This window comes from Misgurnus anguillicaudatus, chromosome 3 (genome assembly GCF_027580225.2).
Source record: "Misgurnus anguillicaudatus chromosome 3, ASM2758022v2, whole genome shotgun sequence".
Lineage (NCBI taxonomy): Eukaryota > Metazoa > Chordata > Actinopteri > Cypriniformes > Cobitidae > Misgurnus > Misgurnus anguillicaudatus.
In genome coordinates, this window is record NC_073339.2 from 4,613,240 (window position 1) to 4,640,897 (window position 27,658).

The window sequence follows — 27,658 nt, forward strand, 5'->3', positions numbered from 1 at the left end:
AGTAAAAATATCTAAAAATTCTTAAATTAAGATGCTTTATCTTAAGGAGCAAAACGACCCAAGAAAAGTCTAGTTTTTAGACCAAAAATATCAAATTTAAGTGATTTTGTGCATAAAACAAGGAAAAAATCTTGAATTTAGTGTTTTAGAAAAATGTTCAAGATTTTTTTGCTTACCCCATTGGCAGATTTTTTTGTTTTGTGCACAAAATCACATACATTTAATATTTTTTGTCTAAAAACTAGACTTTTTGGGTCGTTTTGCTCATCAAGAAAAAGCACCTTCATTTAAGAATTTTTTGATATTTTTGCTGAAAAGAAGACAAAAATACAATAATTTTTTTCTAGAAAATAATTTTTTTGCAGTGTAAGGTCGCATGTGCTAGAAATGGGTAAACCACTATAAATAAGTCGGCCCGTGGGTCGGGTGCACCGCCGGGCCAGGGAGTGTCCCACATTGTCCCTCAGAAAAACACCCCTTCTCCCCCCTTGGGCTTATTAGCAGGTGGTCACCCTAGCCCCGGTGCATTCTGGGAGTCCTGGGTGAGATTTGTAATTTGTTGATACCCAGCATGCATTGCAGTATGAAGCTTTTCATTCTATTGTCACCATCATTGTGATTCATACCCTGATTCTTGATGTTTAAGTGTCTACATTATGCTGCAGTTAATCTGTAAGTGTCAGTGTTTAAAAATGGTTCAGGATGTAAAACTGCACTCAAAAAAAAAATGAACTTGGTTGGAGTCAGTTTTACTAAATAATTTCTTGTTCACTTTACTTAACAAACACAAGTAACTGCATATAATTACTTAAACTTAGTAATTTCAACAAAAGACTGTGTCTTGTCAGCTTTACTTCAAAATTATTTGTTCAGCCAATATAACATTGTTGCGTAAAAGTTACAGATTACAGTTTTTCTGAATTGCTAAAACACTAAACCCCAATCTCTGAACCAAATTCATGTTTGTTGATAATGTCACAGATTGCATTACAGGAGAATTTACATTTTTTAACGATTTTACGGAAGAGTGAAATGTGTTTGCAGGTTGCAGTTACATTTTAAAACCCATTTGTCAAATCATGCACTTTTTTGCAAAACACTAAACACAAACTTCTCACTAAAACACACATTTCACACTGCAATGAACATGTTTTATAAATGCTAAGCACAGGCAGGCAAAAGTTGAACACAACTACAACACCGTTATTATCGAGTAAACACAACAACTCAAAATTCTACACACTTTTATCTAATGGTATTTTTTACCAATTGTGTGGATTGGAAACAGTCTGAGAGGCAGATGAAGAGTATGAGGAAGAAAAGGACACCAGAGACGATGCAATTGGCAAAATTTTCAGTTGGATTGCTGACTTTTTACAAAATACAAGTGCTGCTTACAGTAATATTGAAAACTTACTATTACTTGCAGTACTTACAGTAAAGTATTCACTATATTTACTGAACTAAACTTGTGATTACAGTAATATATATTTTTAACAGTATTTGTCAAGTGTGTTGTTACTGTATGTACAATAAACATGTATTTTTCTGTAAGCAGATGTCTGAATGTTGTGTTTTGCATTTTTTAAGGTAGTGTCTAATGGATGCTTGTAGTGTTTTATATTATAGACTTGTGTGTGTATGATTTGAAAGCTTAGTTTGATTTTGAATACAAGTGAAATGGTTTTGAAGGAATTGTTTGATTTTGCTAGAAGAGTCAGGGGTTCTGTGAATTTTGTTTAAAATTGGGATTTGTGATTATGGTTTTGAGAAAATGAGTGATGGTTTCAAAAAATGTGTTTTGGCAATTCAGAAAAACTGTAATAAAACCAATCCAGACTTGCATCTCATTGGCTGATGATGCTGCAGTGTATTATGGGTAAAATGTTGTTCTGGCATCCTCTTGCAGAAGTGTAGCACCATTAGATAGGTACATGAGTAATAAGTGACCAAGTATGAGTCAATGAACTTGTTCTGATATATTTTAGAACAAAACAAACGGATTTAAATGTAACATTGCATTTCAAATATGTTTGTGATATGTTTGATAAACTGTATTTAAATAAAGATTGTATTGAGCAGCTGCACTTTGATTGATTAATTCGTTGTTATGGAGTTATTAAGTCATTACTTTTATTTTTTTTTCATTAATTAAATGTTTCATAATAATGACTTTACTAGGATTTCTTCAGTCCATGCAACATTTAAAATGTCAATTTTACACAAACCTTTTTAGTAAATACAACTTATTTTTTTTTTGTTGACATCACTTTACAAAGCTATGTGGAACCCACTTGACAAAGTTTTTTTAAGTAAATCCAACTTTTTATTTTTTTGAGTGAGTGAGAGAGCTGAATATCATACTACAGTACACAGCAAAACACCACTGTTACATGTACACTGCTGGTGTTTACATGAGTACCATCAGACCTGGTTATACCCATACAGTGTACAGTATTGTTCAAAATAATAGCAGTACAATGTGACTAACCGGAATAATTAAGGTTTTTAGTATATTTTTTATTGCTACGTGGCAAACAAGTTACCAGTAGGTTCAGTAGATTCTCAGAAAACAAATGAGACCCAGCATTCATGATATGCACGCTCTTAAGGCTGTGCAATTGGGCAATTAGTTGAATTAGTTGAAAGGGGTGTGTTTAAAAAAATAGCAGTGTGGCATTCAATCACTGAGGTCATCAATTTTGTGAAGAAACAGGTGTGAATCAGGTGGCCCCTATTTAAGGATGAAGCCAACACTTGTTGAACATGCATTTGAAAGCTGAGGAAAATGGGTCGTTCAAGACATTGTTCAGAAGAACAGCGTACTTTGATTAAAAAGTTGATTGGAGAGGGGAAAACCTATAAAGAGGTGCAAAAAATGATAGGCTGTTCAGCTAAAATGATCTCCAATGCCTTAAAATGGAGAGCAAAACCAGAGAGACGAGGAAGAAAATGGAAGACAACCATCAAAATGGATAGAAGAATAACCAGAATGGCAAAGGCTCAGCCAATGATCACCTCCAGGATGATCAAAGACAGTCTGGAGTTACCTGTAAGTACTGTGACAGTTAGAAGATGTCTGTGTGAAGCTAATCTATTTTCAAGAATCCCCCGCAAAGTCCCTCTGTTAAAAAAAAGGCATGTGCAGAAGAGTTTACAATTTGCCAAAGAACACATCAACTGGCCTAAAGAGAAATGGAGGAACATTTTGTGGACTGATGAGAGTAAAATTGTTCTTTTTGGGTCCAAGGGCCACAGGCAGTTTGTGAGACGACCCCCAAACTCTGAATTCAAGCCACAGTACACAGTGAAGACAGTGAAGCATGGAGGTGCAAGCATCATGATATGGGCATGTTTCTCCTACTATGGTGTTGGGCCTATTTATCGCATACCAGGGATCATGGATCAGTTTGCATATGTTAAAATACTTGAAGAGGTCATGTTGCCCTATGCGGAAGAGGACATGCCCTTGAAATGGTTGTTTCAACAAGACAATGACCCAAAACACACTAGTAAGTGGGCAAAGTCTTGGTTCCAAACCAACAAAATTAATGTTATGGAGTGCCCAGCCCAATCTCCAGACCTTAATCCAATTGAGAACTTGTGGGGTGATATCAAAAATGCTGTTTCTGAAGCAAAACCAAGAAATGTGAATGAATTGTGGAATGTTGTTAAAGAATCATGGAGTGGAATAACAGCTGAGAGGTGCCACAAGTTGGTTGACTCCATGCCACACAGATGTCAAGCAGTTTTAAAAAACTGTGGTCATACAACTAAATATTAGTTTAGTGATTCACAGGATTGCTAAATCCCAGAAAAATTTTTTTTTTGTACAAAATAGTTTTGAGTTTGTACAGTCAAAGGTAGACACTGCTATTTTTCTGAACACACCCCTTTCAACTAATTGCCCAATTGCACAGCCTTAAGAGCGTGCATATCATGAATGCTGGGTCTTGTTTGTTTTCTGAGAATCTACTGAACCTACTGGTAACTTGTTTGCCACGTAGCAATAAAAAATATACTAAAAACCTTGATTATTCTGGTTAGTCACATTGTACTGCTATTATTTTGAACAATACTGTACATTTAACACAGGCAATTTTGCTGTGTAGATGAAAGCAAAAATGTGCCATTTTAGGTGTGTTCTTTATAATGCAAATGAGCTAATGAAATGCAAACACTGATCGCAGTGATAGCGACTTTAAATGAAACAGCCATCAACCTCTACAAGTACAATGTAAAATACAATTTTAGGTTTCAAACAGAAATGGTGATGGATAGGATAATGTCACAGATTGCATTACAGGAGCATTTACATTTTTAACGATTTTACGGAAGAGTGAAATGTGTGTGCAGGTTGCAGTTACATCTCTGAGTTGGGTTAAAACTTGGATGATTAACTCAATCAATTAACTTCAACTCTGAACATCAATTTACTCTAAATATGTTTCATTTACTCTTTAGGTTTTAAATTCTAGTCAAAAGTGTTTAACATTGAAATTTTAACTTTCCAATTTCTGCTGTGTACCATCACTCTACTCAGACATAAATACACACAAAACTGACCTGACAGACAAATCCAGATGCACACAGCATAGACAAACTTCATTGTTGATGCATAAATCTTCCAGCAAGACCAGTTCATCAGTAATTCATGTTAGCTTGAACTGTGTTTTTTTACTCAAAGAAACCGCATAAAAGTAATCGCTTGCAAAACTTCCTTTTTCTTGTGTGTAGACACAATTTTTTTTTACACATTTGAAGTCAGTGTTCGTGCTTCCTGATGTAATGGTTAAGAATTAGATCTGAAATGAGCAGTCTGATCTGAGATCAGTGTGATATAAACACTCATCAGTGTGTCAGCAAGGAACAGATGAGCACAAAGATAAGATTGCAAACATGACAGCAGAAATAAATAGTTTAGAACCAAAACTAAACTTTGAAGGTGACATTTTAGCCTGGCTCCGCCCTCCTATGTGCTTTCGCTTAATTTTCATTTAGCTTCAGTACTACGTCTGGGACTGCTCTGTAGAGTTTCGTTTTCTCCTGCAAAAACCTGCAGGACCAATCAGCCAGGGGCGAAAATCTCATCTAAATGTTGGGGGGGACAATAAACATAAAATTTTTCAAGAACAATTTTTGAGGGGGACACCAATAATACAGGCAAAACTGTACTTGCAAGGAAATGTGTACAGATAGAAAACGTTTCTCTTTCTCTATGAACGGACGCAAATGTAATTTTAATACACATGAATTCAGAGGTGGAACGAGTAATAAAATATTCAAGTAAAGTTACTTTAATAATATTTTACTTAAGTAAAAGTAAAGTTACTGGTCTAAAAATACTCATGTAAAAGTAAAAAGTAAGTCATTTTAATTTTACTCAGAGTAAAAAGTTACTTTTTTTTTACAGCGGGGAGAGGTTTCTAGTATAGTTAAAAAAGGACAGGGAATATAAATCTCAAACTAGTTGTATTTTATTGTAGGAACATCTTTACAATTAAAGTGCAATAACAAAAAGTTAATAAAATAAAAAGCTTTTTTATAACTAAGAAACATTTATGGAATTATTTAATGATTTTTACAGGTGAGTTATGCACTTTTAAAGCAAAAATAATATGAGGTAAGCAGCTAGTAAATACAATCACTATAGTAAGGTTGTAATTGATGTATTGCTGGTAACATACATTATTTTATTAAACTATATACCTAGTTTAAATGAGCATATCATGAGATGAGTGCCATAATACTATTATCCTTTACACGTTTATTGTATTCTAGCTTCCTTGACCTGTGTACCCGGTGTCTTTCAATCTCTCTCTCTCTCTCTCTCTCTCTCTCTCTCTCTCTCTCTCTCTCTCTCTGCAATGTCTAATTACCTGCGCATTCCCGAGGACGTTCTTAAGTTGTTTGACTTGACGCGAAGCTGCTAGACCTCGAAGGATAATGCGCATGTATTAAAAACGCGTCGTGCAAATTAGCACTAAAAACCCGGTCGGCAATTCAAGAGCTTGAATGAAACAATCGCTTCGCGTCAGTGGCCAAGGGTTTCTTTCATAAGAATTGAATTGAGGGTCTGCATTAGCCTGCGCCTGTCTCGTCCCTCTCCATGGCTCTTTCTGCACGTTCCCCCGCCCATCATTCAATCATCCGTGGCGCTTCTTGCTTTTTTGTTTTATTTTTACTCAGTAACAGATATGATTTAAAATGTAGCGAAGTAGCCTACAATACGTTAAACAAAACATACTTACGTAAAAGTAAAAGTACAGATTTTAAAAACTACTCAAAAAAGTAAAAGTACACACAAAAAAAACCCAATTACAGCAACGTGAGTAAATGTAATATGTTACTTTCAGCTCTGCCTCACCTCTGCATGAATGCATAACAATGTTTTCTTGTTCGTTTATCTGCTTCTGTTCTCATAAAACTAAATATGTTCATGTTTATATGTCCAAAATCCAAATAGACCAGTTTTAAAACACATGTGGATAAACTGATAAGTGGTGGGAAACGTTGGTTTGTAGGTATATAGCTGATTAACTCGTCGGCTTCGTACACTTCTCAACCACCCGACTGTGTGGCGCTGGCAGTGGACCAAACCACTGTGAGGCAAGGGAGGGGGGAATAAAAATGTTTACAACGTTTTTTGTTGTTGCTCCGTTTGCATTTGTATTGTTTTACTTCTTACACAACTATTTTAAGTATTATAAATCATTAAATTATTTTCAATACACATATTTTAATGATATTTTAGGGGGGGACAACCCTCAGATGGGGGGGTCCTGTCCCCCCCGACCCCCCCGGGATTTACGCCTATGCAATCAGCGAACAGATGCGGGTGGCTAAGAACGATGACGTTGAGGTTGTGCGTCAGTCAGAGGCGGACAATCCATGTGCCATGAGTAAAAGTCCTCTCAAGTATTTTGTTCCAATCATCTGGATTTGCTAATTAGCACAGTTTTTCAGCAGGAGGTGAGCTCCTGACTCGTTGGTGTTTTAAGCCCTCAACGAAGCCTTCAAGGCAGCGCTGCCTGGAAGGCACTCCACGTGCCCCGAGCGTTTCAGCCAATCACAGCACTGGTGCTAGATATCGAGCCTTGATAATGGTATGGAAGAGGGTGATATAGCAAGCGTGATGCTCCAGCCGTTACTTATTCACCATACAGCACTTGCCTCGAGTACCTTATTGCTTTTATAAAACGGTTACCACACAATATTAAAGTATTATTATAGATATTAAATAAAACCGTTGGTTGAAGCGGTCATAGCAGTGTTTTATTGTGAATAAAGCACACCTATTGACCAATCAGAATCAAGGATTGGAACTAACCGTTTTATAAATGTCTATATTGTGAAAGCAATGAGGCTGATATAACACAGATGTAATTACAGTAAACAAGAGACAAAAAGAAAATTGGTAAAACCAAATAAACATTTAATATGCATACCTTTTTTAAGTACTTGAAAAGACATTTGTACTGCGCATCTGACACCTCACGTTACGGTTTGAATAAGACCTTGCTACACACCAGACCAAAGTGTTATTGTGCACTGCAAAATCCCTGGTGTTAAATTAACACCGGCTCGGTGTTTATATGGGTACCACCAGCAGGGTGTTAAAAGTAACACCGAAGCAGTGTTAGAGTTAATTAGATAATTAAGCAATCATTTGAGTGATTATTTGATTATTGAAGACACCTGGTGATAATGAGCAGAACTACATCTACAACTTCCAGTCACTGCCTTAGATAAAATCAACTGAAAAGACATCTCTCTTATTACAAACCAGACTGACTTTTGTCTACTTTGAAATTGTTTTGTCACCATTATGGTGATCTGTGGTTCCTTTAGTTGGGTGGGTTGACTCTTATTTTCCTCTTGAGGTCTTGCAACAGTGTTTACGGAACACGTTATTTGTTGTAAAGGTTGTTAAAGCAAAGTTTATATAGTTTTTATAACAGAGATTGTAGATCTAAGCAAGTTGTCCACACAGTCAAAAAACTCAGCGCTAAGAGAAAATCAGATGTTGATCACATGTATATTATTCTCTATTGGACTTCAGTAACATAACTTTCCTCGGATCAAGCTTCTCAAATTTTATTGTTAAATACCTGTCGGAAATTCTTTTTTGCCTCATGTGCAGACACCATGAATCACCCCACCAATCGGAATCATGGTGACAAACATAATGTTGCAAAGCATGCTGGGATCCACCGTAGTATAAAACTTATGACTCCCATCATGCATTGCAACATAAATTATGTCACCCTTGTTGTGATCAATGGGGTGATTCATGACATCTGCACGCGAGGCACAACATTAACTTCCGGCAAGTATTTTTAACAATAAAATTTGAAAAGCTCTGTAAGTTAAAATCAATAGAGAATATATACTTGATCAACATTTCATTTTCCACGAACACTGAATTTTTCGACTGCTCAAACAATCCACTCAAATCTACAATCTCTGCCACAAAAACTCTACAAACCTTGCCTCAACAACCCCCACAACAAACAATGTGTTCAGTAAACACTGTTGCAAAGACCTCAAAAGGAAAATAAGAGTCAACCCACCCAACTTAAGGAACCACTGATCACCATAATGGTGACCAAACAATTTCAAAGTAGACAAAAGTCAGTCTGGTTTGTAATAAGAGTGATGTCTTTTCGGTTGATTTTATCTAAGGCAGTGACTGGAAGTTGTAGATGTAGTTCTGCTCATTATCACCAGGTGTCTTCAATAATCAAATAATCACTCAAATGATTGCTTAATTATCTAATTAACTCTAACACTGCTTCGGTGTTACTTTTAACACCCTGCTGGTGGTACCCATATAAACACCGAGCCGGTGTTAATTTAACACCAGGGATTTTGCAGTGTGTGTAACACAACGTAACATCACATTTAAAAGTAAGTCATGATTGGTGTCTGTCAGACACAGTGATGGCTATTTTCTTTGTTTTACTAACATGGCATTTATGTACACAATAGCATATCTAAGCGATGTTCCGATTAATGCGAGTGGCTTGTAGAGCTGTGCATTGTGGTGCATAGTGGGAGTTGTAGTTTTTCATACAAATGTGCTCTAAAGTCACGTTCTGTCTTTTCTCTGTCAAATAGGCACAAAATTCTAAGTTTATGTTACATTTTGACTACAAATATGACCCACTTTCAATAAAGATTAATGTTTCTATCGATGAAATGGCCCTTTAACACACCTGTGGTTTCTATTACATCATATTGTATTTACAATAAATATGTATTTTTGTATTATTTTATAGAATATTAAGTAACTATGACTACATAAACATGTATCTCTAATATTTTACTGTAATGAATACAATAAATTTTATGATAACAACTCTTATATGGGTTTACAATACTAAACATGAATTATCTGGCCCTCAATTTTTTTGGGGGGTGGAGGTTACTTATATGGTTTTTGTTTCGAATCAGGAAAAGAAAGGCTCTCATCCACTTCACATACTGTTGTCTGACCTAAACACAAGATGAGAGAAGCCGTTACAGGAAAAAACTTGACAAAGGATTGGTTAGATTGATTTGAAATGTTCACAAACATGAAATTGTTATGGATATGGTACACAATGAGGATGGGATAATTTACCTCATTATTGAGGACACAGTAGACCAGGAAGATGAAGGTTCCTTGCTGTGAGTTCAGCATCAGAAAGAGAATCTCCATCATCTTGCTGTTATTAATGAAGAGACCCAGAATCCAGGGACAACCAAAAATCACAAACTGGGTCAGAGTTTTAAAAACCGTAATCCTGCAGAATGAGAGAGAGAGAGAGAGAGAGAGAGAGAGAGAGAGAGAGAGAGAGAGAGAGAGATTAGAGTTTTGAAAGTCACACTATGTGAAAGTAAATTAAACATTAAGCACAAAAAATAAAATATATTTCTATTGACATGACCACTTTAAAATCAGGGCGTTTTTTACTTGGTTTGTCTCATGTGTGAAACGTCAAGGTTAAGGTTTTTGAGAGTTAAGTTCAGACTGATGAAGATACTGATGAAGATAATCGTGTTTATCTGCAGAAAAAAAACACAGTAAAGAAACAATCACTTTCTTTTCCAGTGGTTTAAACTTCAACTGGTCAGAATCTAAAACATACTGCAAGAATGAAGCAAACAGGTCCCAGAAAACTCCAGATGAAGCCTCTCTCCTGTTTAATCCAGCATCTGTTTACAGAAAAAAAACACTTAAACAGCACTTATAACATTGCTAAAAGCAACGATTGATTTTGTGTATTTGGTATAATACAATGTGTTTGCATGGTTTATGGTAAAAAAAAAAAAATTTTCTACATAGATTATTGTTGCTCCATTAATCTCTGCCTTCTTCAAACGCTCCGATGTGTTACAAAGCTCATATTCTGAAAAGTGCAGTGTCCTTCGATTGGCCAGACGTTGTGATTGTTCTGGACATCTCTGATGTCAGTCGGAAATGTGATGCTCCTTACTTTGTTTTAAACATTAGCTCATAATGCAATGCTGACAGGAGTTAAAATTGTCTTTACTACCTTATCAATATGAGTTAAATCTGATCCAAATGCAGATGACCAAGTTGATCGATTTAGTTTGCCAGCGCGGTTTAAGTGGGCTAAACTTCGTGCAACGTTTTGTCTGTGCTGAACACAGCCCACATAATTGTATCGTTGGCTTCGCCTACTGGCCAGTGGGGACTACCGCACTTGAGTACAGCTCAAGATAACCATGCCCAGTGTGAGTTTCAGTCAGAGGGTGAAAAGTGTGTGGAGAAGGTAATAATGTAACTTACTTAATTTTGTATGTTTGTCGGCAAATACATTAAAAAGCACCTATTATCCGAATCACGATTTTACATTTCCTTTGGTGTTTGTTAACAATATACAAAATGTACAAATCCCAAAGTAAACAATGACGCGAGTTATTTTCTCCAACTTAAAGGGGACATATTATGAGATTTTTTTAAAGATGTAAACTAAGTCTAAAATAGGTCTGAGCAAAAGTGTGCCGTTTTGGGTGTGTCATTTAAAATGCAAATGAGCGGATGAAGTGCAACCACTGATCACAATTATGGTGGTTTGTTGCAATTGAAACTCAATTGTGCTGTGAAATATTTTATCTCTCTCTTTCTCTCCATACTAAATGGTTGTGCTGTGGTTGGATAGTGCAGATAAAGGGGGCGGTATTACCTTATTCTGACATCACAATAAGGGCCAAATTACAATGACCTATTTTTCACATGCTTGCAGAAAATGGTTTACCAAAACTAAGTTATTGGGTTGATCTTTTTAACATTTTCTAGGTTGATAGAAGCACTGGGGACACAATTATAGCACTTAAACATGGAAAAAGTCAGATTTTCATAATATGTCCCCTTTAAATCTCTTTTCTTGGACTACAATGAACACAAGGATTGTAGACAACAGTTTACAACAGTTGACCTGTTCATATGGTATGGAGCATCAGTTTTCAGCTCATGACAGAGGTATTCATGCCAATCACAACGTTCTGGTTAGCTGGCCACTGGGGGACACTGTGCTTTTCAGAACCATGAGCTTTGTACAAAATCAACGGATTTCAGGTAGGCAGGGCAAAGAGGAGAAACAATAATGTTCGTATGTGGAAAAATGTGTTTTTTAACCATGCAAACGCATTGTATTACACCAAATACACAAAATAACGTTTTTATCAAGAAATTATAAGTACCTCTGGGAACATAAAATAATAGCAAAAAAAACAGTTAATGACCTCTTTAAGTGTTAATTTATTTAATCCAAGCAACTGATAACTAATCCTGTTCATACATACTTTTCACTGCCGTAGCCTTGAGGAGCCAGGCCAGCAGACACACCCACTATAAATAAAACAATCGCATAACCAATCAAGATCAAAAATCCCCTGTTAAGCATCGATCTCTGTCTGGAGCTGATCTGTGATATGTTCTTCACACAGATGAAGAGCAGCACAGCTTCAATGAACATCCACACAAAACAGGAGAGAAAGAAGAAGTGAAGAGCTCCTGATATCACAGCACACAACTCCTGAAGACAGAGTTTAAACAATAAAAGAGATTTTTGTTTAGTAATTTCTTACTAACTAGTCAAACTAAAGATGTTGATATTCTGTAATCAAAAGTTCTCACCTTGTGAGGTTTTATGAGTTTGATGAATTGTTGTGTGAGTAAGAACAGAAGATGAGCAAACAGCAGACTGATGCAGAGGTTGATTCGAGCTACATTGTTCACTCCAGGTTTCCATCGACAGAACGCAAAAGTCAACAGAGCCAAACTAGTAAACACCAGACCCACGATCACAAACGCCACATTCATCGACTCCATCGCCTGACCATTATCCTGAGAAAATATGTGACAATACAATGTGTTAAATCTACTGCCGTCACATCTGCATTTGAGTTAGCAGTGTATAGAGTGCTTGTAACTCTTGATAGGGTTTTAGTCTACATTAAAGATTTTCTTACTTTATTTAAGTCAAATCTGTGTTAAGTTGTCTTACCTCTGATGGGCTACTGCTGATTTTCATGATGAGAGCGAATGTTGACAGATGAAGACATGAACACACAGTAAAGCTGCTGTTGGTTTTTACCACAGAACAACCATCTACAATCCACTCAGTGATGTTCCAGTACACACAGGAAAGTTTACCACTGTCGTTTATCTCCTTTAAAGTGAAGAAAAGTACATGTGTGTCAGGCATGACTCCAATGTTAACAAAAAAAATCACAAAATCTGTGCACAAACAACAGCAGAAGATTCAGGAGGACGCAGCATCTTGTTCCCCTTCACAGCGCAGCAGCAACTAAGTGCAACCATTTTACACAACAACCTTGGAAACAGCAGGAACTGAAATGTACATTTACACTAGACTAAATAAAACCAAACTATACAATTGCATAAAAAGTGGGTGTTTGCTGCATTGTTTTACTATATCTGGAGTTATCTTTGAGTTTGCTTTGACTCAAGCACATTTTAGAAGTGCATTATGTAAGGAATAATTGACGATGCACACCCAAGGTGATAATGCAGCATGACGCGAAACAGAGTGCCACCACGTCAATTAATCTGCTTATACCATGGTTACCACAGAAATTGCTCTGGTGGTTATTTGACCGGTCAGGTGTGCAATTATTGAAAAATAATGCACACTCATGGAATATTTCTCAACCAATCAGGATAAAGCATTCAACAGTCTCATGGTATAGACCCCTTCAAGGTTTGTAAACATTGAATGACTATCGGGTGAGCGTGCAGCATGGGGTCAAACTGTTCGTACCATCCAGGCTTTATAATTTAATCTAACAGTGCTGAAAAATGATGACTTACCTCAAATGAAGTGAGCACTACAAACACAACCCACTTAGCAAAGTGTCTTAAAAAGACGTCATTTCGACGTCCCATGAGGAGCCAGAATGAAAGTTTTTATGACGTCTTTTTTTGACCTGTTCTGAACATCCAATATTGATGTCAAGGGGACCTCCACACAAAGTAAAACTATTTAAAATGTGGCCATTTTAGACATTATATTTGTTTATATAATCTTTATATATGAATAAATGTAAAAAAATATTGCTTATAGATAATTCCCAAATATACAAGTTCCACCTTAACTATCTGCGTCTGCAATCTTGCTCTCTCTCTCTCTCTCTCTCTCTCTCTCTCTCTCTCTCTCTCTCTCTCTCTCTCTCTCGAGTGCATGCTGGGAGTGTGAGACGGAGCTGAGCGCGCCGCTTTGCGGAGAGCATTGTTTTTCTTTGCCCCTTTGTTTTTTCCCTCACTTTACTTATTTAATTATTTCATCTTTTCCCTTGTTAATAACTTTTTGGACAGGGAAGAGTGTTCTTGGCACGTACGCGCGTCTTGTCGTCGCCAGTATGGCGAGCACTAATGTGCTAACGCCTGGCCTGTCACTCCGTAATGGGTGCAGGTGTATACCGGACCCCGCTGTATCCGTGGAAGATATGCTCTTGGCGTTTGGGGAAAAAATCGGTTTTGAGAACATCGTTTCGGCCTCAAGGATGAACAAAGCCGTGGTTGTGTTTTTAAAATCAGAAGCACTGGTAAACGAGTTGACTGTGAGCGGTGTGTGGGTGAAAGAAACATATGTTCCGGTAACCCCGCTTTCTGCACCAGCAACTAAAGTCACGATTTCTAATGTCCCACCATTCATATGCAATGAGGCCATTTTAAATGAGCTAAAGAGATTCGGCAAGATCGCAAGTCCCGTTAAAGCGGTTCCTCTGCGATGTAAAAACGCTGCGTTAAAGCACGTTCTTTCCTTTAGACGCCAGGTATTTATGTTTTTAAATTCCCCAGAGCGGACTTTGGATGTCTCTTTCCGTGTCACCTACGAAGAGAGCTCATTCATGATTTATGCCAGTACCGATAGCATGAGATGTTTCGAATGCGGTGACGTTGGCCATAAACGTTTCACATGCCCGCATAAAGATGAACAACGCGCATCTACATCTGGCGCGGATACGGATAATGCAGAAGCACAGAGGTCAGAGCAGCAGGCTGAAAGAGCTTCAAACGATGTGAATGTGCAACAGGAGGTGAGTGAAACTATTGATACTCTTGGCAGTGTGGAGAAAGCTGAATGTAGCAGGCCTACTGTTATAAATAAGGATGTGAACGAGTGTGATGATAGTGGACAGAATGATATTCAAAGTGATGTTGAAGATGTGTGTGAGGATAGTGTTACGGGGCAGGCAGGTGTTTCAGAGGAGAACATGACTGATGAGATGGAAGGGTTGTCACAGTACACTGATGATGGTTTAAGAGACGATGAGCAATGGTCTGATGTGTCAAAAGTGGATGATGATTTGTACACTCTTGAGCAAATCAACTCGTTCCTTGACAAAACTAAAGGTAGAGCTGGTGTTGATGTTTGTGATTATTTTCCTGATGTGGAAAAGTTTGTCTCCTCTGTTATGATGGCTAGGAAAAAGAGTAGTTATGATGAGCTTTCACAACAAAAGCGTTTTCGCCTAAAAAAGCATTTAACTGCTATTAGAGCTGGGAGAAAACCAGCAAAAGCAAGGGGAAAGACCAAATAATTAAGATGGATATGTTTTCCTTTTTCTTTCTGTACTGTTTTTTCTTATTCTCTCTAGTCCCTTTTATGGAAGTATTGAGGGTGGGGTCTTTAAATATTAATGGTCTAAGGGATGGGAAAAAAAGATGCTTATTGTTAGATTTCATACATTTAAAGGGCCCGAATGTTGTCTTCTTACAAGAGACCCACAGTAATTTTGATAATGAAGCTGATTGGGGATTATGGTGGAAAGGGGAGAGAGTGCTTAGTCATGGAACTAATTTCATTGCTGGTGTGGCTATACTCTTTTCTCCTAATATAAAAGTTAAGATCTTAACGAAAAATGAAATAGAACCTGGGAAGCTGGTGGCTGTTAGAGCTGAAATTAATAATTTCTCTTTTGTGTTTATTAACATCTACGCCCCTAATATTGGAGCAGAAAGATTACAGCTCTTTGCCAAACTAGAACAGTTTTTAAAGTTACAGCAAGCTGGTGAGTTTATTATTTTAGGAGGAGACTGGAATTGCACTCTTGATTTTGTACAAGATAGAAATGGTGATGAGCCTCATATGCAGTCAGCTTCTTGTCTGACCAGAGTCCTAAAAAGTTTTAACCTCTCGGATATATGGAGAGAGATTAATCCTTCTACAAAGCAGTACACTTGGGTCCAAATGAGCAATGATAGGATCTTTGGGGCACGTTTGGATAGGTTTTATACATCACAAAACATGAGAAATAGAGTGGTCAATGCAACTATTTTTCCTGCATCTTTTTCCGATCATAAATTTATCACGTTTGATTGTGTATTGGTGAACAGATCCCATAAAAGCTATTACTGGCATTTTAATAACAAGCTGTTGGAAGACAAACACTTTTGTGAAAATTTTAAGTCTTTTTGGGGAATTCCTCATTGGTTTTAAAAAATACAGTGGAGCTGTTGGAAAAGGAAATTCTTGATATTGAAAAAAGTATGTTTGTAAATGATGCGGGACAGTTGCATGAACTTTGGACTGAAAAAAAGAACCAGCTCAGCTCCATCTTAGATGAAAAAGTTAAAGGAGCGCTTGTAAGGAGCCGTTTCTTAAACATTAAAGACATGGATGGCCCAACTTCTTTCTTTTTTAATTTGGAGCGCAAAGCAGGACAGGAGAAACAAATGCACTGTTTAAAAAACAATGATGGACAAGAAACGTCAGATCCTGTGGTAATGCGCAGGCTTGCTGTTAATTTTTATTCTGATCTATTTGCTGCTGAAGTCATAGATGAACAATCCAAGGATGAACTGTTACAGGACCTCCCTGTTCTAACTTTAGAACAAAAAAAACTTTTGGAGACTGATTTAACTTTTGAGGAAGTCACTGCTGCTGTAAAGGGTCTTTCTTCAGGAAAAGTACCAGGGCTGGATGGATTATCTGCCGAATTTTACAAAAAATTTTGGTTTTTAATAGGGCCTGACTATTTTGAAGTACTTAAGCAATGTATTGGCGAGATGTCTCTTCCTTTAAGTTGTCAACGGGCTGTTTTAACACTATTACCAAAAAAAGGTGATTTAACCCTTTTAAAAAACTGGAGGCCCATTGCAATTTTGTGTTTTGAATACAAAGTTTTGTCAAAATGTTTGGCGAATAGACTGAACAATGTACTGCATGCAATCATCCACAAAGACCAGTCTTACTGTGTGAAAGAGAGATGTATTTTAGATAATTTGCATTTAGTTCGGGATATTTTTGATTTTGCTTTGAATAACAACATTAGCCTGGGTTTTTTATCGTTAGACCAAGAAAAGGCTTTTGACCGTGTCGACCATGTTTTTCTTTTTGAAACTTTTAAGGCTTTTGGTTTTGGAGACAAGTTTATTTCTTTGATAAGACTGCTGTACAATGATGCCACGTGTATGATAAAAATTGCTGGCGGCCTAAGTGTCCCTGTTAAGGTTAACAGAGGTATAAGGCAGGGTTGCCCCTTATCTGGTCAACTTTACAGCATAGTCATAGAGCCTCTGCTTTGCAAGTTTAGGAAGCACCTACCCAGCTAACAGAAAAAAGTTCTAAGAACGTTCCCTGAAAGTTCTTTACGTTCCCAAAAACGTTCTGCCAACGTTAAAAGTGTCCAGTTTTCTTGACGTTCTAAGAACGTTTTTGTGTTGTCTCAACGTTAGAGGAATGTTACATTTTACCATTTTTAAACGTTATGACAATGTCATGTTTTAATGTTCACACAATGTGTAAAACAACAACTGTTTATTATATTGGCTTGTTTAATTGTTATGTAAATGATAGAGAAACATTGCATTTTATTATATTTATTTTTTATATTTATATTATTTTATTATATTTATTATATATTATACATTTATTATATATTATCTATCCATTACATACAAGTTTAGATGTTGATGTTTTGTTTCATTTTAAGTCACCATTATTGTGATTAGTGTTCGTTTTAGTTGGGCTCTTGAGCCTTGTCTTTTGCTTGCTAGTTTTTTCCCTGGTTGTATTAACTTTTTGTTAATACACCACATTTGTTCTGGTTGTATTAACTTTTTGTTAACACACCACATTTGTTCTGGTTGTATTAACTTTTGGTTAATACACCACATTTGTTATGAACATGTTAAGTTATTAGTGTAATTCTGTGGTGTGGTGGTTGGTACATAAAGGAAAAAAATCATCCCTAATTAATTAAAGTTTATTTTCTGTCAATAATGTTAATGAGATCCAGCACTTTCACAGCAGTTTGTCATTAAGGAGTTTAAGAAACTTTGGACAAAAAAATCTGCTGCATAACTGGGACGCACAAACACCAAGAACCAGACCACGAATCCCAACCATGGTGACAAAGAAAATTGGAAAAAAATCATTATTTATCCATGCTGCAGTGCATGCTGGGAGTCCTGAATGAGATTTGTAATTTGTTAATACCCAGCATGCATTGCAGCATGAAGTTTTTCATTTAATTGTCACCATGGTTGAGATTCATAGTCTGATTCTTGATGCCTGCGCATCCCAGCCACACAGCAGATATTCCTTGTCCAAAGTTTCCAAAACTCCCCAATGACAAACCGCTGTGAAAGCGCTGGATCCCACCCACATCACTGACAGAAAACAAACTTTTGATTAGTAAATTAATTAGGGATGATTTTTCACCACCATGTACCAACCACCACACCACAGAACCACACCACCAACCCAACATGTTCACAACAAATGCGGTGCACCAACAAAAAGCCAATACAACCAGAACAAACGTGGTGCACCAACAAAAAGTCAACACAACCAGAACAAATGTGGTGTATTAACAAAAGGTTAATACAGCCAGGGAAAAAACTAGCAAGCCAAAGACAAGGCTCAAGAGCCCAACTAAAACGAACACTAATCACAATAATGGTGACTTAAAATGAAACAAAACATCAACATCTAAACTTATATATAATAGATATATAATATATAATAAATATATAATAAATATAATAAAATAATATAAATATAAAAAATAAATATAATAAAATGCTATGTTTCTCTATCATTTTCATAACAATTAAACAAGTCAATATAATAAACAGTTGTTGTTTTAAACATTGTGTGAACATTAAAACATGACATTGTCATAACGTTTAAAAATGGTAAAATGTAACATTCCTCTAACGTTGAGACAACACAAAAACGTTCTTAGAACGTCAAGAAAACTGGACACTTTTAACGTTGGCAGAACGTTTTTGGGAACGTAAAGAACTTTCAGGGAACGTTCTTAGAACTTGTTTCTGTTAGCTGGGTAACAGGTTTAAGGGTTAGTGAACTGGAGTTTCAAGAACCAATTAAGCTTTCAGCGTATGCTGATGATGTCACCGTTTTAATTAGGAATCAAAATGATGTTCATTTTTTAGAAGAGGCTTTGGTGTGTTATGGCAAAGCCTCCTCAGCCAAGGTAAATTGGGGGAAAAGCAATGCTTTATGGTGTGGTCAGATTTGCCATGGTCCTTCACTTCCAGGTGGTTTGCAGTGGGGTAAAGCAGGTTTTAAATATCTAGGGGTGTTTTTAGGTACTGAAGACTATAGGAGGCAAAACTGGGTGGGACTAGTGGAGAAAGTGTGTGCGAGGTTGTCTCACTGGAAATGGTTGCTACCCCAGCTGTCCTACAGGGGGAGAGTTTTAATCTGTAATAACCTGGTAGCCTCATCTCTCTGGCACAAAATGATGATTTTAGAACCTCCCGAAGATCTGGTGAGGAAAATCCAACAGCAGTTGGTGGACTTTTTCTGGTCAGGACAGCACTGGCTTAAGGCACCTGTACTCTACCTGCCTACTCAGGAAGGGGGACAAGGACTTGTAGACATTCATTCCAGAATTAAAGCATTCAGACTCCAGACTGCTCAGAGACTTCTATACGGGGAGGATGTATCCTGGGCTGAAGTAGCCTGTGCCCTTCTGAGGAGAGCTGGTAACATGGGATTAGATCGTCACCTGTTTCTCATGGATTCTAATAAGATGAATCTGACTGGAATAACGCCTTTCTACAGAGCATTATTAAGAGCTTGGTCCCCTTTCAAGATTTCCAGAGATTTTAATAACATACAGAGACATTGGTTAAGGGAAGAACCTCTGCTTTTTAACTCCACCATGGACTTAGATATCTTCAAGTCTGAATCTTTCATCAAAGCCTTGTGGTCTGCTAAGATCACTAAAGTTGGACATTTAATCAATGAAGATGGATGGATATCTGCAGAGACCTTGGCCCGTAAATTGGGCATAAGGTCAGTTCGAGTGGCAGAGAAACTGTTAACTCAAGTACGTGAGTCCTTACCACTGGATTTTAGACTTTCTCTGGAAACATCTGATGTGGACAGTCCTCCTTTCCCAGAAATAAGTTTTTGTTTTGACACTGGAGAATGGCAGGAAATGGAGGGTAAATTACTCTCCTTTAGAACCCCTGAACTGAACTGTTTTGGTGACGTAGGAAAGAAGGCTCTTTATGTGCTGTGTGTTAAGGTGACACATTTTCACACTCTTGGAAACGTGAAGGAGTCTAAGTGGCAGGAGATTTTTGGAACTGGCACCTCCCCTAAAGGCTGCTGGAGGACCTTGTACAAACCTCCTATTAAGAAAAGGTCTGGAGACCTTCAATGGAGGATAGTGCATGGTATAATAGCCACAAACAGACACAGAGCACACCTCGATCCACTAGTAGGGGAAGAGTGTGCTTTTTGTGGGCTAGAAGAAACAATTTTTCATTTGTTTCTTAATTGTTTAAGACTCCAACCGCTGTTTTATTTATTAGAGGAGTATTGTCAGTCTCTGGGGGAGGTTTTTACTCCTATGTGTTTTATCTATTGTCCCAAGTACAAAAGAAGCACTATGCCAGTTCATGTTTTAATCAACTTTGTGTTTGGTCAGGCAAAAATGGCAATTTGGGTGTCTCGGAAAAGAAAACTCCTTGGGGCAGGATCAACTGATGTTATTCAGGTCTTTAGGGGATTACTGAAATCTCGTATCAACATAGAGTATGCCTATTACAGACTTGTTGATGACTTGGAAACTTTCAATATTAAATGGTGTATAAATCAATGTGTTTGTGAAATTGACTCTGATGGCTGCTTACGAATCAATGCTTAAAGTGGTGCATGTTTTTAACCCTTCTTAAGAGGTGTATATATTTATTATTTATTTTTTTTCCTTTCTTGTTTTTCTTTTTTCCTCTTTTTTAACTGCTGTGTTCTGATTAGATTTTGAAGTTTTTCTAATACTGTTTATAAATAAAGAGATTATAAAGTCGAAGTCTCTCTCTCTCTCTCTCTCTATCGTTCAATAATTGAAGTGAAGTGACGTGAACTTCACTCTTCCTCCCACGCTTGCTCTCGCTGGATAATTGTTACATGTACATTCTCTAAAACAATGTCATCACCATTACAAACAGTTGTTTTAAAAAGCATTGTTTTGAAGTAGGACCATACTGACTAAACAAACCAAATTTACTTTATTTTTTGTAATTTCTACGGCTCATTTTTGAGAATTTACAAGATTCTGATGTTTTATTGAACATGTTTTGTCACCATCATGGTGATCAGTGTTTCCTTTAGTTGGGTAGTTTGACTCTTTGTTTTTATATTATAATGTGTGTGCTTGATGATGGTGTTTTTAAAACACATTATTATTGCACCAAGTGTTAGTTACCAATGCGTGTGGCTTCCCATTACTTACATTGATGGTCAGAAGTGGTGGTATAATATAACTGAACTAACAACACAGATAAAACATTATACATTTTGTTTAAAAGTAAACTTCTATCTCAGTTTTGTTTGGAGCTGCAATGAACATACTTCGGTGCATACTGCTGCCTACTGTAATGGAAATTGAAACCTTGTGGCTGTAATCAAAAATCTAAAGTCCAGAAATGTTTGACACAGATGCATACATCAAGAATCAGCCCATGAATCACAACGATGGTGAGTTTTCTAAATGTTGCAGTGCATTGCACCAGCGTATTATAAAAACTTATGAGTCCAGAGAGTGTCACCACTGTTGTGATTCATGGGCTGATTCTTGATGTCTGCATATGTAACAACAATATCTGGACTTTTAATTTTATATAAGCGCTTCACAGTGGTGGTATGAACCTAAATAAGTTGGATGTGACACCTCAAATCAACTGAGAAATTGAGACAATACTACATGCTCTACAAAATTAATTCACAGACTTTACATATGTGGAATTACTGTTGATAAACGTTCAGTGAAGTTGTAAGATCCACATGTGAGTTTTGTTTATAACAAATTTTCTGTGCAACAAATAACATGCTTTAGCAAACACTCTTAGAAAGAACAAACACTGTTATAAAAAGTCAAACTACCCAACTAAAGGAATCACTGAACGTCATTATGGTGACAAAAGATTTTCAATAAAACGTCAGCATATACATCTCTGTTAATACATCTCTGTTAATTAAAGAGAGAGAGAGAGAGAGAGAGAGAGAGAGAGAGAGAGAGAGACAGCATTTAAGGTGGAACTTTATCTATGAGCAGTGCTATGTTTTTGAACACACATTCATATATAAAGATAACATGATTTTAACAGCTTAACAAAATATTCTACAAAAATACATGTGATGTTTTTTTTTTTTACTCAGAACTCATAGACCACATTTGTATAAAATATTTTTGTTTTGATTTCCCGAACCCCTTTTGGACGTCTACATGACGTCCAAGAGGGGTCATTGTCAGACATCCAGATACTGTACCAGATTTGCATATTGTATAGTCATACAGATAAGGTCCTGGACCAACCGACCTAATATAGACATGATCTGCACGTCGTGCGGACGTCTCATGTTTGGTGGGAAGCCTCTTTGATATTTGCATTGTTCAAGTCTGCACGTTAATTGCTTGCAGCCGCAGATGTTGTATTTTTTTGTTTTTGAGATTCTGCATGAATCGCGAAAACTTAACGGAAGACCTTGTGCGATTTTCACAGCCCACGATGTAAGTAGTCATTTTTGACGATACCAAATTATACCCAACTCAATTCAGCTGTAATGGCTTTTCTGACCCTGACATCCAAGTATATATCGCTGCAGCCCGGAGACTGCAGGTGGGAGGACCTTATGCCGCAGGTGGGAGGAGCTTATACCGCAAGTAGGAGGGATTTCAGAAATGTGCAAGTAGGAGGAGTTCAAATGGGACGGTGGTGAATCCTCTGGAAGTTTGTACAGCCCACTTGCGGCTAAAGCTCCACCCACTTGCTGCTAACCCACCCATTTGCAGCTGGCTCCGACCTCCGTTTATACCCCTTTCCCGACATGCGCAGTGGGAACACTGTGACGTGAACCGTGAAGGGGTCTATACAACAATAATAAGTGTGATATCCAGTATGCAAATTCACATAAACTGAACCCCAGATCATCATCTCTAACAGACATAATTACACCAAAATATTTTTGTGTAAAGTTATATCCCAAGCCCAGAGTAACTAGAGATGTTCAAATTCATTATTACATTGCATTGCATGTGAATAAATCAATGAGAGTAACTCACTCTGATGTGTTTAAGGGTGAAGTTAACTGGTTTCGTGAGGGTTTTGTTGGTGGTTGTAGGAAGAGTAGCTGAGATGACAGTGGACATCATGGTTTTAACTGTGTTATCTGATGTGTTGAAGAAGTCTGGTTTCAGTAGGTCCTCCATTGTGCTGTAGCTCATGAAAACCACAGCAGCTGATCCTGCAACAGACAGTCCAAATGTTTTATTGACATTTTTAATACAAAGTGAGTTGCAGGTGTACACTAAACAGATTTAACAGAGTGAAATATGGGATAGATAGGCACCCCCACCCTACTATATAAATAAAAGTATCAACACACATACAAGAGGTGATGAATAATGTTTCTGCTGATGGGTGTAAAAATAGCTTGCAGAAGGTAAGAATAAAGTAAGAAATCCCGTTTGAGTGTCTATGGATATACACTTCCAATTTTTACCTAAAACAGTAAACATCTGGGAACTTTATGGATACTTATTTTAACATAATACGATTTGGAATATACTAATTTCAAATTGCAGATGGGACACAGGGATGGAAATGGCATTGGCTTATACAAAAGACAGAAAATAATTAAAGAAGAATGTCCAAAGTCCAGATTTGGAAAGCGTGCCACCTGGTGGCAGAATTAATGGGTGCACTCCCATTCATTACAATTAAAAGGTTACATGCACTTATATGGCTGGGTAGATTATGGGGTCATTTAGATTTTTTTTAACCGTACCATATATCTGCTTTCTGACAATAATTTTTGGCTGTGTTGAAATTATTTATATCACAACAATATTATTGTATACCTGAATTCAAATTGTTCCTGGCAATCCCAATAAGATCGATGTCTATAGAAGCAATTGTTGTATTGAGCTGAGGGATTTTATCAAGGTTGGCCTGTGGTCCAACCACAAACACTTGCACCTCTGATTTAAAATAAAAAAAAAATACTAATTTTATGTCATCCAGAACATCATGAGCATGACCTCAGTTACATTTGATATATTTTTACATCTAGTTCTATAATTACGTTAAATTATAATTTAGGGATGGTTGTGTCTCTCTTACCCACAGCTGCACGCGTGAAATTGAGATAGTAATAGGTGTTTGTTGGCTTCACCAACATTGACACGAGCTTCTCACTGGCTTTTAACACATCTGACGCTAGTTTCTTTGGGTCATCTGATGATGTGTTTATCTTCTCTAAAGTGCTGAAGACCATGTCCAAAAGTTTGATCACGTCCTAATTCATAAAGTAAGAAAATAGCTGAAATAAAAACGCATATATTTAATTTAGTCATTTTCTCTGATTTACCGTTAAATTGAGAACAGTAATCTTCTCTATCTGGTCAAGGAGATTCTGAAAACACGAAATTCCCTGTGGACAAAAATAGAACATTTTGTATAGAATATTTTATAATGTTTTGCAATAATAAAAACTTCAATGTTGCTTTTATATAAAGTAAGATAATTAATGAAAGTAAATAAACAGAGCACTTTATACTGTAAACTTGTACTGCTCTTTAAATTAACAGAATCTAGTTGTCATCTACTAATCGTTCAACTTACCGTGCAATTGTTAACCTGTGTTATATTTAAACCTAAAACAATACATGGACACAATAATAAATTACAGCTATGCAACAAATCAATAAGAACCTAGAGAAAATTTAGAAGATGAGCAAAATGTCGGTTCATATTATTAAACAGCATTGTGTTGCATGCATTGCACAGTTTGTCAAATCAAATGTACATCACACGTAAAAAAAGATAAAATTAACTAAAAATAAATGAGTGCTGAAATCCAGACCATGAATTAATGGAGGAAACAGCACTTTACATTACCAGATGTGGTGATTGCTGGTGTGACAGTTGTATAAGTGGTATTTGCGCTCTTAACACCTGAAAGGTTTAATGAATTATAATTAATGAACAAAGACATGTGTATCTAATCAGATGTATTAATGAAGAAAACAACACTTTACATTACCAGATGTGGTGATCGCTGGTGTGACAGTTGTATAAGTGGTATTTGCGCCTGAAAGGTTTAATGAGTTATAATATAAATAATATATACTGAACAAAGACATGCATATCTAATCAGATGTACATCAAATGTAAAAAATATATATATAAAATGAACTAAAAAATGAATGAGTGCTGAAAACTGATTGACTGTTGTTGTGAATCCAGACTATGAACCAGAGGATGAAACAGCACTTTACATTACCAGATGTGGTGACTGCTGGCGTGACAGTTGTATAAGCGCTCTTGAGAGTAGCGCTCTTGAGATCTGAAAAGTTTGATGAATTGAATGAACAAAGACATGCATATCTAATCAGTTTTTCAAATGGACATCACATGTAAAGATAATGTTACAGTAAATGTTAAAAACTGATTGGCTGATTGGTGAATCCAGACTATAAACCAATGGAGGAAACAACACTTTACATTACCAGATGTGGTGACTGCTGGCGTGACAGTTGAGTAAGTGGTAATAGCACTCTTAACACCTGAAAGCAGAGGTGTCAAATCCATGTGCCAGGAGTAAAAGTCCTCTCCAGTATTTTGTTCCAATCACCTGGATTTAATTAGCAGTTTTTCAGCAGGAGGTGACCTCCTGACTCGTTGGTGTTTTAAGCCCTCAACGAAGCCTTCAAGGCAGCGCTGCCTGGAAGGCACTCCCTGTGCCCCGAGCGTTTCAGCCAATCACAGCACTTGTGCTAGATATTGAGCCTTCCGCCAGCTTCTGGCAGTATGAGCCCACCGCTGGCCAGGTGAGCAGCGCAGACATGCCAAGATAGGAATGTGACTGTGCCTGTATCCAGCTCGAAATGTTTCGAGCGTTTAAGTGACGTGTTTTTGCGTTGTCACATGTCTATGGCACAAGTTTTTTTGTGGCAGTTTCACGTATTGGTTGCTAAATTCTTTTTCCTATTTGCTTGCCATTGTTGCTTGTGATTGGGGTTAGTACAACTTTGTTACATGAAATGACATCCTCACCTTAACCCCAACTTCTGGGTTATTCTGATAAATAAACATATAAACCAATGCTTAAAATGACAACCGCATTTATGCCAAACGCAACTTTATCCTCGCATGAAAACATTCTAAAAATTAGACGAAAGCCACAAATCTAAGCCCCAAGCAACAATGGTAAAAAAATAGGAAAAACAATTGCGCAACCAATACATGAAACTGGCACGAAAAAATTGTGCTATGGACATGTGAAAACGCAGTAACACATTCCTTAAACACTCAAAACATTTCGAGCTGAACTCAAATACAGTCACATTCCTATCTTACCATATCTGCGCTACTCACCTGACCAACGGTGAGCTCATACTGCCAGAAGCTGGCGGAAGGCTCAATATCTAGCACAAGTGCTGTGATTGGCTGAAACGCTCGGGGCACAGGGAGTGCCTTCCAGGCAGCGCTGCCTTGAAGGCTTCGTTGAGGGCTTAAAACACCAACGAGTCAGGAGGTCAGCTCCTGCTGAAAAACTGCTAATTAAATCCAGGTGATTGGAACAAAATACTGGAGAGGACTTTTACTCCTGGCACATGGATTTGACACCTCTGCCTGAAAGGTTTGATGAATTGAAATGAATAAACAAAGACATGCATACAGATTCTAATCAGATGGACATTACATGTAAAACAAATAGAAATAACTAAAAATGACAAAGCCATGTGTATCTTATGAGATGTACAAATGGACATCACATGCACAGCAAAATCCCCGGTGTTAAATTAACACCGGCTCGGTGTTTATATGGGTACCACCAGCAGGGTGTTAAAAGTAACACCGGAGCAGTGTTAGAGTTAATTAGATAAATAAGCAATCATTTGAGTGATTATTTGATTATTGAAGACACCTGGTGATAATGAACAGAACTACAACTACAACTTCCAGCCACTGCCCCAGACAAAATCAACTGAAAAGACACCTCTCTTATTACAAACCAGACTGACTTTTGTCTACTTTGAAATTGTTTGGTCACCATTATGGTGATCAGTGGTTCCATTAGTTGGGTGGGTTGACTATTATTTCTGCCTTTGAGGTAGTGATGGGGAAATGAAGTTTTGAATGAAGCACCGATACTTCTCTTACTGTTTCGAACCATGATTTGAAGCCTCAACGAGGGTGTTGAAAACAGTGCCATCTTTTGGTTAATAAAACATATAGCAGTTGCTTCTGGAAAAAGCTCTGTCAATGAAGCAACAAGCTGATGAAATTCAGATGAATATTAATATTATGTGTACAAATAAAGCTTAGACAACATGTCTGTGAATGGTCAATATAATGAATTTATTTACTGATTAAAGTGTGGCAATAAATTCCACTATGAGTTAATATTCATATGATTCAATACTGTATTGTACAGAATAATGTTCACAGGCATATAATAACAGACACGCACACAAGTATAAATAAATACAATATTATATATACAGTAATATGTGGGACCAAAATGTGAATAAGGCAAATAACTCATAAAAAAACCTCTAGGGTTCGAACCTTCTGACACGCAAAGCGAAGCGCACACGTGACTAAGCAGAAAGTGAAGCTTCGTTTGTCATC

General features: G+C 37.1%; 2 protein-coding genes across 4 annotated transcripts in view; both read right to left on the reverse strand.

Moving 5' to 3' along the window:
* The window catches only part of LOC129443899 (adhesion G protein-coupled receptor E3-like), a 137,286-nt gene extending 112,181 nt beyond the window's left edge, over nucleotides 1-25,105 (reverse strand). For 2 of the 3 annotated variants that reach the window (XM_073860154.1, XM_073860157.1), the window contains exon 1: nucleotides 25,065-25,105. The gene's annotated coding sequence lies outside the window, so the exon portion shown is untranslated. The remainder of the gene's footprint in view (nucleotides 1-25,064) is intronic. The other variant, XM_073860159.1, reaches the window with a different exon arrangement.
* On the reverse strand, nucleotides 8,884-24,993 carry LOC129443901 (adhesion G protein-coupled receptor E3-like). The gene is made up of 13 exons (XM_073860168.1): nucleotides 24,920-24,993; nucleotides 24,644-24,675; nucleotides 24,390-24,452; nucleotides 24,143-24,317; nucleotides 23,881-24,000; nucleotides 23,083-23,264; nucleotides 12,519-12,683; nucleotides 12,149-12,358; nucleotides 11,815-12,047; nucleotides 10,134-10,200; nucleotides 9,959-10,050; nucleotides 9,626-9,788; nucleotides 8,884-9,498 (listed from the first exon to the last, which is right to left on the reverse strand). The coding sequence occupies exons 4-13, from the start codon at nucleotides 24,294-24,296 to the stop codon at nucleotides 9,394-9,396; spliced, it is 1,491 nt and encodes a 496-aa protein (XP_073716269.1). The 5' UTR covers nucleotides 24,297-24,317; nucleotides 24,390-24,452; nucleotides 24,644-24,675; nucleotides 24,920-24,993; the 3' UTR covers nucleotides 8,884-9,393.
* Nucleotides 25,106-27,658: the final 2,553 nt, after the last annotated feature.

Bases quoted from the DNA above. Each gene is read 5' to 3' on its own strand.
- LOC129443901 (XM_073860168.1), bottom strand. From the start codon at position 24,296: ATGGTCTTCAGCACTTTAGAGAAGATAAACACATCATCAGATGACCCA. The intron at 23,265-23,880 runs GTATACAATAAT...TGTCTGTTGCAG, and splicing joins CAGGAACAATTTGAATTCAG to GATCAGCTGCTGTGGTTTTC. The intron at 10,201-11,814 runs GTATGTATGAAC...TTCTGTAAACAG, and splicing joins CAAGGCTACGGCAGTGAAAA to ATGCTGGATTAAACAGGAGA.